At 35.5% G+C, this 13,570-nt stretch overlaps 1 protein-coding gene across 8 annotated transcripts in view; it reads left to right on the top strand.

Moving 5' to 3' along the window:
• The window catches only part of DCUN1D4 (defective in cullin neddylation 1 domain containing 4), a 47,759-nt gene that overhangs the window by 26,767 nt on the left and 7,422 nt on the right, over positions 1-13,570 (top strand). For 7 of the 8 annotated variants that reach the window (XM_074904790.1, XM_074904791.1, XM_074904797.1 and 4 more), the window contains 4 exons: positions 7,730-7,821; positions 10,183-10,253; positions 11,684-11,775; positions 12,639-12,747. In XM_074904790.1, coding sequence (XP_074760891.1) covers positions 7,730-7,821; positions 10,183-10,253; positions 11,684-11,775; positions 12,639-12,747 — 364 coding nt within the window. The remainder of the gene's footprint in view (positions 1-7,729; positions 7,822-10,182; positions 10,254-11,683; positions 11,776-12,638; positions 12,748-13,570) is intronic. The other variant, XM_074904796.1, reaches the window with a different exon arrangement.

Consider the following 13,570-nt stretch of genomic DNA (forward strand, 5'->3'; position numbering starts at 1 on the left):
TCCATGCTTGTTTGTCAGGTGGAGCTCATGCTTGTCACGTTTGGTGTTTAGAGGTCAGACATCTCAGTTTGTCAAGCAGAAGTCAATCTGAAATCAGGAACCTCTACAGCAGTGTACTGTAGCAGACGTAGTTAATGCAAAGCCATTTTCTCTTCCATTGTATGCAGAGAATGTGGTATACAGTAAAACCAGTATGCCTAGTGCAGTACCAGTTTATGGAATAAGGGACTTCTAGGCCCAGCTCTTTACCATTGCTTCTGTTTCAGAGGCAGACTTTCTAGAAGCTGTGTACTAGTAACTTAGGATAAGCCTTCAAGGGACATTAGCCTGTGTGGATTCTGTATTAAGCAAAAAAGGTAGTCAGTGTCTGTTCTTGAATGTCTACTTTCAATGAAAAAATACAATGTGTGCTCTCCAGAAGGGACTGTATTTCATAAGAGAGATGATATGTCACTTCAGATGCTTATGGAATGATGTAAGTTTTGTATGTTTCTCAGTTATAGTGGCAAACTTATAGGGGCAACATTAATAAGTAAATTCAGTAATTGCAAGTCTCCTGTTTGCTTTCAGTGAAAAAATACTCTATAGTAGTCTGAAGATTATCAAAGAAGTGTCATTGTTAACCATGTTATCGCAGCAGAGTCCAGATGTTGATGATTCCTCCTGGTCTGTCCATACAAAGGAAATTTTTTTTTTTTAATCCTTACATGGATAGTTTTGTTGGGTGATATTTGCAGTCTTCATTATTTGTGGTGTGTTCCTATAATCTCTTCGGTTATGATGGTAATATTTTTGAGATATGTATTATTTCCAGAAAGTTTATTTCAGCAGAGCTCTGCTGAAAGAGAAGATGATTTCTAAAGGCTCTTAAACTCATCAGTTTAAACACGTCTGATACCAGGGAGCTTGCAGTAGCCTTCACCCTCAGTTCCAGGCTGTTAGGGATACAGCCTCATCTTGGAAGGATTAGTGGAATAATGACACTGGCTATTGAAGAAAAGCATTTACAGGAACAAATCTAGTTATTTGTGAATTTATTTGGAAATGCTGATCTCATGTATAGACTGATTCTGGAAAACAAGGATTCCAAACATGTTCTTTTACATCCCACCCTTACATTATAAGAGCTTGAATTCTTTAATTAATGTTCATAATGTCACCTTGAACACAGTGTTTCAGTAGGAGGGAATTTTTATACCAGATGATGTATAATGAAATAACTTAGTGTATTCATTTTTGGATCACAGTAAGATTTATCCTGTCTTAAAGAATAGCTGTCAGAAGTAGGCAGTTTAGCACGTCCTCACCAGAACATAATGACTTGAAGACTTAGTTTGTGTTTTCCTCTCAGTATTACAGTCTTCTTTGTACTTAAAACTCTCACAGGGTAGGGTATTCTCAAATTGGAGTTAAAAATAAATTTTCTGTACATTGCTTTTCCATCACTGTGTTAAGGATCTTAGGAAAGATGAAGCAAGTTTGATGTAAAGATACTTGCTAGATAAGAATATAGTCCTCACTGTGTAGTTACCTAATGCTGTATATACACAGTCTCTACCCAAATACTGGCTTTTTCTTAGGGAAAAATGATCTGTATAACATAATGGCTTTTCTTCTTTCTGATAGTCTTCTTTAAAAAATAACTCTACTCCTTATTCCAGAATCATGCTGAGGGCAAAAGTCTTACAGTAATGGATATTTGGACCTTAGAAGGATGAAAACTAGGAATATTTATCTGCTTCCCTGAAAGTTCTATTTTCAAGCAATTAGGTCTAGAGTCTAATTTATCCTGGATGTGTATGGACCACATAAGGGCCTATTAAGATGAAAAATAGATTTTCTTTATTGAGTAATAAGATCCACAGTCTATAGTGGAGAAACATAAATTTTGAAAACACAGTCAACACACTATTATTAACATGGGAAAATAACATGGGAGTGTACTAATCTTGGAGGTTTTCAGAAGCTTTAGCATTGAGAATTTTTTTGTTCTGTTGTCATTTACTAACTGGTTTAGTCCTACTCCATGCAGACGGCCTGTGTTACCAACTGTCATAGCTCTTTAGACCTTATTCCTTGAAGTAGAGATTTTCAAGTATGCACAGGTATAATTTTCTCTGTTTCTACACCTTTTCAGTGAACTTTGCTTAATAGTTCTGAAAAAGCTTAAACTGAACAAGTGACTGTCAGCATGTATACTGTTACACATACTGCTCCTTAAGTAAGCCTGGTGAAGTTCAAAGCATTAATTTAAAAGTTTACTAAGCCTTTAAATAGGGAGAGATAAGGCATAGTCATTCATAAAACTTACCAGTCAAGTAAACTTGTCCTGAGGGTTGCTTTAGACAGTCTGTCATGCTTTGAAATCATAGAATATCTTTCTTCTGCCCCCACCCCCCTTTTTTCTACTACAGTATTTATGAAACTATTGCTAAAATCATAATTCTGAATGAATAGGTAAGGTTTTATAAAAGTACTTTCATTGTGCTGCATTGGTGAAAATTTTCAGCCAAAATTTTAAGTTAGAGTTAATGGAAGTAGTAGGAGACATTTTCAATCAAAAGTTTGCATCTTTCAGAATGTAATCTGAAAGCAATTAGTTACTCAGTTGGAAGTTCAAACAAAAGGAGGTAAAAGTTTTGAATAAGTTCTGGTTACGTAGAAGCAAAGTTACTGTTTGTAAGTTTCATAATGTTTTCATTTGGTAAATACCAACCATCTGAAATAAGCAGGCTGTAAATCTTCCATGAGGGGTTAACTTTTGATTTACCATAATAATTTGTACCTTTTTTTTTTTTTAATTTTTTTTCCTCTCCTTAAATGAGCTATTACCAGCTGCCACAATCAAGAGAATTTTTTGTGACCTAAACTCCGTGTTTTCACTGGTCTCAGTTTGAATATTCTGGAGCCTCACAGCCCAAAATTGTCAAAGGTGGAGCTCTAACAGATTACAGTACAAATGAAGCATGCTTAGAGCAGGAGTACCCAGTTTGAAGTTTGAAGGCTGCAGTAGATTGGAGAGAACTACTGTGACCTTGTTCTTTTTGCTGGCAGTGACCATGTACTCTTACAATGACTTGCCTAGTTGCCCCGTAATAGTGGGATGGAATATACATGCTTTTGCTTTTCCACCAAATCAGTTATGAGTGGAGGAAAACAATCTGTAAAAATATGGATAATGGTGTATTTAAAGAAACATTGAAAGGCCTAGACACGCAGCTTTTTTAGTTTGCTTACATCTACCTATAGCACTTCCAGTTATAAACTACATTGTCTCATCTTTATTGCAGGGATATTACAATTCCCTAGCTTGTAAGAATATTTCAAATACAAGTTTAAAAATGGGTTTTAGGAGTCAGCTATTAGGTCATGTTGGAGGTGCAAGCATTTCTGTAAGAATAACTTCATTTAAATGTGGTTAAGTAGTTGATACCACTTTAATAAAATTTAGGCAGCTTAATTTCATAATGCTTTTTCCATGCCCTGTCCCACATTCTTTCTTCTCTCTACTTGGTAGAAAGAGATAATAAAAAAGAAAAAGCTAAATGGTCCTTAAGGGGTTATTGGTTATAATACAAAGAAAACATTTTTTGAAGTGTGCTGTCACTGTCCTGACACTGACAGTGTCATGCTAAACTTTTTTCAAGTGATGATTTTTTGAGTCATTGTAGCTTCATGTATGTCTCAGATGAGAGACAAATGTATACTTTGCCCATAGGTAATTTTTTTTTTTTTCTGTGCTGTTCCTGATGGGCTGCATGTCAGGGTTCAGAAATGGAAGGGTAATTTTAAACTCAAAGACTTGGAGTTTGTTGTTGTGCAGTGGTGATAGGTATAGCAGACACTCTGGGAAGAAGTTCTTCACGCACCTTTCTAGCTCTGATGATGGAGAAAACGCCCCTTAGAAATACTCTTCCAGTGTCAGCATTGTCTGACAGTGGTACAAATTCTGGTACCAAAAGAACTGGGTATACTCGTTGCCCCTTCCTTTATGGAAGGTGCCTGTGGGTTTTTACTCCTCTCCCTGCCCTACTTTCTTTGTTTTCTCCTCTGGACTCTAAGCAATATGTACTTTCACTTCTGGTGACTGAAACTGCAGGTTCCTCTTACAGACCATCAGTGTATAATCAAATTACCAAACTGTAACATGGTCAGCATAATGATTGGGCATCTTTGTGAAGGTACTGGTGCAGGTTATCTTGAGGAAGCTGTGAGATGTTGAGGACTTGCTGTTTGAAACTCACATCTGTTCAGTACATGTTTGGTGCTTCCCAAGTATTCCAGTATCTACCCTGTGCACTGTGGCAGTTTGTACTTGTCTGCATAGCAAGACACACTCCTTAGCACAAAGACAAGGCATACCATTCTGCAGTATGTACAGAGAAATTCCAAAGATATGAGAAATATTTTAAGATACAAAATGGATGCCAGACGTCTCTGGCAGTTTGTGTTTTTCTCCTCTGCACATACAGTTCTCGAGACAATCACATCTGTACTAGTGATAGTTAAGAGGATGCAGTCTTTGGCATTACCTTTACCCTGTGCTCCCATCTTGAGCTTGCTGGGATAACTGCACCAAGTTGTCCTAGGCTGTAATCTCAGATACTTGTCTACTTGACTTGTATCTCCCTGCTCATCTTGCTTCACGAAGCACTTCAGGGATTAGGAGTCTCTTGCTAATAGAACAAGCTGGTTTGCCTAGACTGGGGGAATAAATTCATTTGGTGTTTGGAGTAAGCAGGGAGAGAACAGGCTTCATCTTTATACATGAGAGAACACCAGTTCTGGGTCTGCATTGGTGTTACTTGTTTCTGTTGTATTCCTTTTCAAGGAATCCTTGTCTTGCAGAATATGTCATCTGCTGTTAGTTCCTTTAGGCTGAGAGAAAGGTATCTGAGATTCATCCAGCGATTTTTGTTGTATGGTTTTACACTTGTGGCTGTGCGTAGTCTGTTATCATTACAAATGTGATAGGGTGTACCTGCACTTTTAATGCATGTCTGGGTCATTAGCTGGTAGCAGAGACTGGGATAGCTCAAGATTATATCCTTTCTGATTTTATTTTTGGAATTTGTGAAGTAATTTCTCTTACTTGCACAGGTTGGAAGATCTGTAATCAGTTCTGGTTTCCTAAAAATCAAACTCCAGTGGTCAGACACTGAGCTTTTTGATCAGTAAGTTTGAGGCCAGAGCATTTTGTTTGGAGTTGCTTAGCTATATGTTTGGCACATGGATTTACTAATGAATATTGTTGTTTCCTGCAGTTCCTAAACAATGACCTTAGTCTTAAGCACAAAGAATGACTTTCAGTGCCATATCAGTCCTATAAGAAGTTGCTAAGTGTAGATTCAGTTAATGTGTAAAAGGGCTATTTTTTTCTGTTGTGGTTCACTATTTCTCTTACACATAGTGCTGTCACTGGTGTCTTGGTTCAAGCTACAGTATTTAGCTCTGCCACTTGTAGATGGAGGAATCCTTTTTCTGAAATACCTGAATGACCTAGAGCTCTGTCAATAAATTTGTTTCTTGCGGGTTCCTTCCCAAATCCACTGTTCACAGACTGACAGCTAATGTGTTGTTTAATTACATGAACAAGCAGGGCAAGGCTCTTGGTTATCATCCATTTGTAAGAAAAAACATTGAGTCTTGTGATGAATGTCTGTCTTTGGGAACCATGTATGTCCTAGGTCCCAGCAGTGCTCTTACAGACTTTTTGAGTAAATAGAATAGAATAAAGATGTTGAATAGTTCCTGCTAGAATCGGTTTTCAACTTGGTATTCCAGTTGGTGTTTGTCACGTTTGTTTGCTACAAAAAAGGAGATAATGAATAATTAGACTTTTGCCAAAGTGGCAGAATGCCTTCTTTCTTTGTCTCAATACTGTTTTTTATTTCTCTGAATTCAGAATAGTCTAAAAAATAATGGATAGGTCTTTCATAATCACAGTTTATTCTGCACGTGTGAGAATGTTATTGGACTTGTTTTTAAAAAAAATAATTATTCCAACTCTGACATACCTTCTGGCTTACTTGTGTTCTTACAGTGCTGTCAGCCTGTTTCTTTGCAACTGCAGAAAACTTACACAAAGTAGGTAATTAAAATAGAAAGAAGTGTTTTCAGAATGAAAATGAAAAAAAAAAAACCCCTACAACTTATGGGTATATGAATATAAGTGTTTCTGAGACATATGGCTGGCATTTTTCTGCATTGTTTCACTTTGTTGCAGATCAGTGTGTTTCAATACAGTGTTTTCTTTCCATCTTGAAATTTCTTAAGAGCCTTATTTGTATTTGTCTTCCAATTAGCTATTTATAATTTTTTTCTGGCTAGTATTCTTTCTGTAATGGTTAGCTGCTTTAAAGGAACTATGATAATAGACATGAAGTAGTTCTTTGAATTACTGTCAGAATTATCTGTATGCTGTTAACTTTTAATTACAGTTCCTCATAGCTGATAGCTGAGCTAGGTGGAGGGTAGTGGGATCAGTATACTCTAAGCTCATAAGTATAGACATCTTTTATATGTCTTTCTAGAGGACGAAATGGTGATGAAATCAACTCCAAATTAATTTCATTAGGTTGTTTCAGAATTCTTCTTGAACCCGTTACCCACTTTGTTGTCCTCCCCCAGCAGGGCTTGACACTGTAAGAGGAAGGGCTGCATGCTTGGAACACTTACAGAGCTCTTCTTGGCTACCTTCTCTGGTCTAAGCCATTTATTGCTTGGCTTTTTTCAGCCTTTATGAGCCCAAGCTACTTGAGAGTCATGGAAATGGATCAGAGAATGCGTATGCATCAGTGAACAACTACTTGGACTGCTGAGTTTCATTCCTATAACAGGCACAAATGATACTATACTATCTCTGTTTCAGGAAAGTCTAAACAGGGTGGAGTATCTGATCAACTTCTGCTATGCCTTCCATGCTTTAGGTGTTTCAGATAATAAATTCAGGAGACTTGTATTTCATTCGGGAAACAATACTATAGTTAAAATTCCTTATGCTTCTTGTTGAAGGCAGGCATTACTTTGCCAGTCATCTCTGGGGGAAAGGGGTGCTATGGGTCTAGCTTTTCAGCTAACTGTACCCTGTGATGATTGAAGTTTCTTGAGTTACTGTCAGTGAGGACCTGTAACCTGTTCTCTGTCATTCTTTTGTGCTACTGACTTACTGGCTTTAGAATAATGTAAGTGTGGGTCATGTCTATTTTGGCCTTTATGCCTTTTATAGGATTTTTTTGAGGAAGCAAAAAGAGTATGTGAAGTTCTCCTTAGTTAACAGTTCAGAGTGCACAAAGTATGTGTGCATCTACAAGTAGAACTTGTGTTGACGGTGACAGGGAATTACTCTGGGTTTAGACCCAGAGCTAAGTTGCAGCCTATCAGTTGACTGTGGTGACTAATGGCATGCACAAGTCTCTTACTTGAACTTACAGAGAACAGTTTGGGGTTGAATTTGAACTAGTCTGTATTTGTTGTAAAGAAAGTTCATGTACGTGGATAATGATTCTGAATCAGTTGAAGTGTGACAGACCGAGCAAATGCAGTATTTAGATTCAGTGATTTCTTACTCTGTTAAGCAGTGTCCCAAATAACTGGATATGAGGATAGAATGTTGGGTAAACTGGTTCATGAAAGGCAAAACCAGTTGCTGCTTGCAGTGGCTGCTGACTAAAAGATTGCTTTTAAAAAATTGATTAATTAATTACTTGCTTCTCTTTCTTTTTTTAAGTATGTATAGAAAATATGATTCGACTAGAATAAAAGCAGAGGAAGAAGTCTTTTCAAGTAAGAGATGCTTAGAATGGTTCTATGAATATGCAGGTAAGGGAGAAATGCAAATTTCCTCCTAATAAAAATTTAATCTACATTGGTATATAAAAATTGCATTAACTGAGCTTTTTCAAGACTGAATATAAAGGTTTTTTTTTGTAAAAGTGTTAAAGAAGCTTTTCTTGTCTTCTGTGTAGTGTTAAGTTGGCAGAGTTCTAGGGGCAATTTTGTCTTTGTCTCTATTCTATGAAAAGAACACAAGGTTTGTAACTTATTTTGGAACATTTATACTTTACTATTCGAATCTATAGTTAAAGCTGTACTTCTGTTCAAAATATTGTTACCTCTCTGGCTTTAGAAGTTCTGTCATCTGCCACGTTAGTGCTGAATAGTGCAGAATTATGCTTCAGGAGAAGTGTGTCTTTCATTTAAAAACAAACCCCAAAACTGGTGGGGGAGGTCGTCACATTAGTTTTGTTCCTGCTCAATCCAGTGTTAATGATTTCAAGCAATGTAGTGAATCAATTCAAGTATCCTGTACTAGTCTTGTCTTTATATAGGTGTCCATCACAAGGTATAGGGAAGGTAGACTGAATTATTTATTCTTGCTCATGTGTATGAGAGTTTTCTTCAGGCATTACTTCTAGGTTTGTTAACTATGAGCTGCAGTCTCAAAGGATGATTCTTTAACTGTGAAGTTGGTCATTGTATTCATTTTTTTTACATGTGATTTTCTGAAGGGGAGAACTGGAAGTATGGGGAAAAATGATCTCATGACTGTAAAGACCAAAAGGAAATGAAATAGGTGATTGACAAAGAAAATAAGGTCATCTTGTAGTTCTCTGATGCTGTCTTGGATAATGTTGCTTACGGCTTGTTCTGTTTTGTCTACTTCTTAGGTGTAACAAAGACTGACTTAATTTGGCATAATATAATTTTATTATAAGAAACATATTTTATAAACTAAATTAAATACTTTGAGATCTCACTTGTCTGTGGCAGTCTGAGAGGAGATTCAGACAAATTCAAGCCAAATCTAACCTGTTATATTCTCTGCCTTTCTGACCAGCTTTATTTTATTTTTTTTAAACTCTAGCAACAGGGATAACTCATTTTTGTTAAGAATGGAAAGAAGGGATAAAAGGAAGGCTGTGTATGAAAGAAGTTTTCAGGTTTCCATTGGATGCATATACCAAGATAAAACAGAAAAGTAGAGTATGATTCTGTTTACAGTATTGAGTAACATTCTAAAAAATGAATTTTCAAAGAATAATCTCTATTGTGTGCTTGCTTCATAAGTCTTCTCCTTTATATATGCAGACAGTTGACACTGCATGATTTTTTTTTTTCCCTAGTCTGTCTTTACATGACAGAATTAGTCTTTCTAAAGACTGTTGTGTACATTCAGAGAACTGTGAGAGGATGTAATGAGAAGATATAATTATAACTCTTTTAATACATTTGTCCAGAATAGTAGGTCATCTAATAATAAAACATAGATTGATCTTCCCTTTATAAAACCTTTTTTTCTGGCACATGTGATCTGTATATTGGATGAAAGTAGGCATTTCAGCCTCTGCTTTTTTTCTGAAATGGGCCCTTTTAACCGTAAAATAATTCTAACAAAATAGTCCAAATACTTAATATGTACTTCAAAAAAACAGAATTGCACAGTACAATTCTTAATGCCTATATAATTTTTTCATTAGAATATTGTAGAAGTTGCAAATACCTTGATTTAACAGCTTGTTTTAATAGTAGTGCATTTTAATAGCATCTGTGTTTTGAATCTTTTTTTCCTTTTAAGTTGGCAAAGAAATATCCATAATTCAAGTCTTCCTTGCCCTTGCAGTTACCAAAATTCAGATAATATGTGGCCATGGTATAGCAATACAAATAAACATGAGCATGAGGTTTTTATTTTAGGCTCTTTTTTGTAGATAACATTATAGTATGAGACAATAAGGAATGAGAACCTGGGAATAATAACGTTGTATGCTGTATAGCTATGGATCACGTTTTTATATGATAAGGTCTTGTGATAACAGAGTTTCAAGCCAAGAAATGAGTTACACTAACCATTGCCCTCTCATTTAACTGTGGTAGTATTACATGGATGTTCTGCTAGTCTTAAGTGCATTCTTAAAGATCTTCCAAAATTATCTCAGTAAATGGGTAAAGGATATTGGCAGGAATGAAAAACTGTACTGCAGTTTTTCTGTCTGTTTCCAAAGGTGAAATAAAGATTTAAGTGTACTGATAGTATGTGTGGAAATATTTATTGCATGTCAAAACAAACAGAAAAAACCTGCATGAAAATTCAGGTTGTACTGTATGATTGCATTTCTTTTGTGCTGTAAATGTCAGACAGTTTTAGTTTTCAGAGATAAGTAAAATGCATTTTGTTTGCAGGCACTGATGACATCGTAGGGCCAGAAGGTATGGAGAAATTTTGTGAAGACATTGGAGTTGAACCAGAAAATGTAAGTTCAAAGTCCATTCAGAAGAGCCTAACCTGTTATGATGTACATGAGCCAGTCCTACATCCCTTATTTTTCCATCAATAATTAAAAAATTCTCGGGAGTTTTAAAAGAAATTAAATACAAACCAGGGAGTTTTATATACACATTTGGACACAACTTGCTTTTATTTAAACCCCAAACTGTCAACCTGTAAAAACTCAATTTGTCTTTGCTGCCACCCCTTCTCTTTCACTCCCTATCTCCCACCCAAAAAAAGAAAGAGATTTTTAAAAAAAAGGAAAAAAAAAAAAAAAGCTGGTGGTTGTCTTTTCTGAAACAGAGACAACACTGAAGATTTAATGTAGCAACTACAAAATTACGAAGTAGTGTTTTCTTTGGATTTTCTAGGAGAGGAAGGGATTTCAAATACTGTGAGCAATATTGATGTCTCCCATTATGCCATTTCAAAATGCAAATAAGAAATATATATAGTTACATATATATTTTATATGTTTATGTAGAATTAAATACAATTTTAAAAGGAATAGGTGTGCCTTTTACAGGATTTTTCCTAGTGCCTAATTTTTGCATTTTAAATGCACTAACATTAGCTAGTTAATGGCTGAATTGCAAATTTAAATGACGTGGTTATTCTTTTCTTCTATTGTGCAGGGTCAGGTGTCCTGCAAGTTTTTCCATGTATATATCAAAAGTGGTTCCCTAAGTTCCTGAATAAGATAGTAATCTTATGGTATCACTTCATCTCAGTTTTTCATTGCTTCAGTCTTCTGTGTGAGATGTGAAAAGGACTCTGTTTCCATTTGGGCAAAACTGAAGTATTTATGTATCCATCTCTATTTTGATGTGTGTTTAATTCACCTAGCTTTACATAACATCTATTTGAATTACACTGCATGTAAATGAATCACACTACCTGCAAAATCAGGTAGGCTGACAATACCCTGGGGTAGCTGGATTCAGGTGGAATCATTATTAGCTTTGGAATAATTGGATTTCGGAGCTTATAGATTGCAACTGATGTTCGTCTAGATGAGAGTTTAACAAATGTCAAATGTACCTTGTCGTCAAATTGGTACTTAAAATTTTTTTTGTTGTTTTCGGAAACCTTTTCTGTAGCTTTTGCACCAACTCATACTCCTCATTGCACTGCTCACTAGATGACTGTGCATGCTATGTTGAAGAAAGGTGGCTACTGGTAACTTGGATGGATGTTCACTGTATCTTTGCACTGTTACCTTCTCTTTGGACTATGTACAAGTTTGTCACTTGCAGGGTTTTTAACTTTTAAAATAGTGTAGCAAAGATCTGAACATCCCATTTGTAAGAGTAAAGCATTTGTAGTCTACTAAACAGTAGTTATTTGAAAAATACATGGAGCTTTTTGTTAATTCTTTTCAGTTCGTGGGTTTTTTTTTCCCCTTTAAAACAGGTAGTTATGCTTGTACTAGCATGGAAATTGGATGCACAAAACATGGGCTACTTTACATTACAAGAGTGGTTAAAAGGAATGACATCACTACAGTAAGTGCCTTGAAAAACTTAACTTTGTTATAGTAAGTCCATTTTTAAAGAAAAAACACATTTTGATGTTTTGACTCATGACAGCTAAAGCAGAGGGCTCTACTGTGGAGTAGAAGCCATAGATTTTTGATTATGTTTATGGTGATATGGCCACTTAGAGACAACTTGAAACCTGACAGCTGCGTGTTTAAATACAGTTGTATAAAATGTCTGCAGTCTCAAGAAAACAGAAACGTGATGAGGTTTGACATTTTCTGTCCCAGAGGACATCTATCTTTGTCACTGGATTGGGCCTGTCAGATACTGGTATGTTAGTTTAAAATGTTAAATGTGTAGTTTAAAATGCTAAATAATAAAAACTACTTCTGTGACTTTGTATTGTCATGTTCTCTCTGAGAGTTGCTTTCTCCAGTTGAGAGCTTATCTTCATGGCATAATTAACATAAATGTAGTTGAATAATCACAAAACTTGAGTTTTACTTTTTCCAGAACAGCGTCACTAAAATTGTGTAGGAGGTCCTGTAGTTTCAGCAAAACTATAGATGTATTGTTTCACTGCTGAGGTTTGGCTGTTTGCCATGTGTAGACAAGCTCTTAGTTTAATCTGTTGGAGAGTGAATTTTCTACAAAGCCAAACAAATTTTTATCAGAGTATTAGAGTAAGACTTCACTATTTTGTCTAAATCCATTTCACACTGTGGGTTTAATCAAGTCATTTTATGCAGACAGACTCATAAACATGCCTTTGTACGGAGTGATGTGTTTTCAATGGATTGATGGGGATACATGTTAGAGATTCTTTAAAGCGCCAGACATCTGCGTAAGAATGCATACTCTAAATTCACTTTGTACTTTTCTTGTAGATGTGATACTACAGAAAAATTGAGAAATTCTCTGGATTACTTGAGATCCTTATTAAATGAGCCTACCAATTTTAAACTTATTTATAGATACGCATTTGACTTTGCACGGGTAAGTACTGTGGAAGACCAGCATCTGAAATTAAAACTCTATTTTCATAAGTAATGATTGAAAGACTGTATACTTTTAAGTACGTTTCTCGTGAGATACCACTCAAGATTGCTTCTAACAAGTGGAACTGTGTATTCTAAAAGAGTATATGTAAAATGCCAGAATTGGAAAAGTGTATAGGATGCTTGATGTACAGTGCTTTAGTGTTTTGACATGTTTTATTACCTCTCTGCTTCAAGATGTTTTGTGACTTCAAGGAAATAATTTAGGCCCTATTCTGTTGCATATTGGAGCTTTGCCACTTACTTCCACTGGCTTTATAACTACTCTGGTTTTTCTTCTTACAGTTTGAATTTTGTGACCATATTTAAAACAGGAAGGCACTTTAGACATTTCTGCAGGTTATAAAAATAACTGATATGATAAAAGCTGGATGTGATATAATATAAATACTGCTTCAGGAGACTGTTGGAACATCACTAATTATGTTCTCAGTATTTATTAAACAATATCCTGATATTTATTGATAAAATTTTACCTGCTATTGGAACCCATAATGTTCATGAGACTATTCCTACTTTTAAAGAGAGCAATAAAACAACTTTAACTTTCTGAATTAACATTTTGACATGGAATTTGGACATCCATCTTACTAATGTGATGGAATGTACAGAAGATTTCTCATAAAAGTGATCACAGACAAAACTGAAGCTCAGATTTCAGTGCAGAAGAACCTAAAGCACCAAGAAAATTTACATCAAAAAAGTAACATGAGAAAAGTAATAAGAAATTGAACTGATAGTAGTTCTGATATTTAAGTCAT

This window comes from Athene noctua, chromosome 4, assembly GCF_965140245.1.
Source record: "Athene noctua chromosome 4, bAthNoc1.hap1.1, whole genome shotgun sequence".
In the NCBI taxonomy this organism is placed as follows: domain Eukaryota; kingdom Metazoa; phylum Chordata; class Aves; order Strigiformes; family Strigidae; genus Athene; species Athene noctua.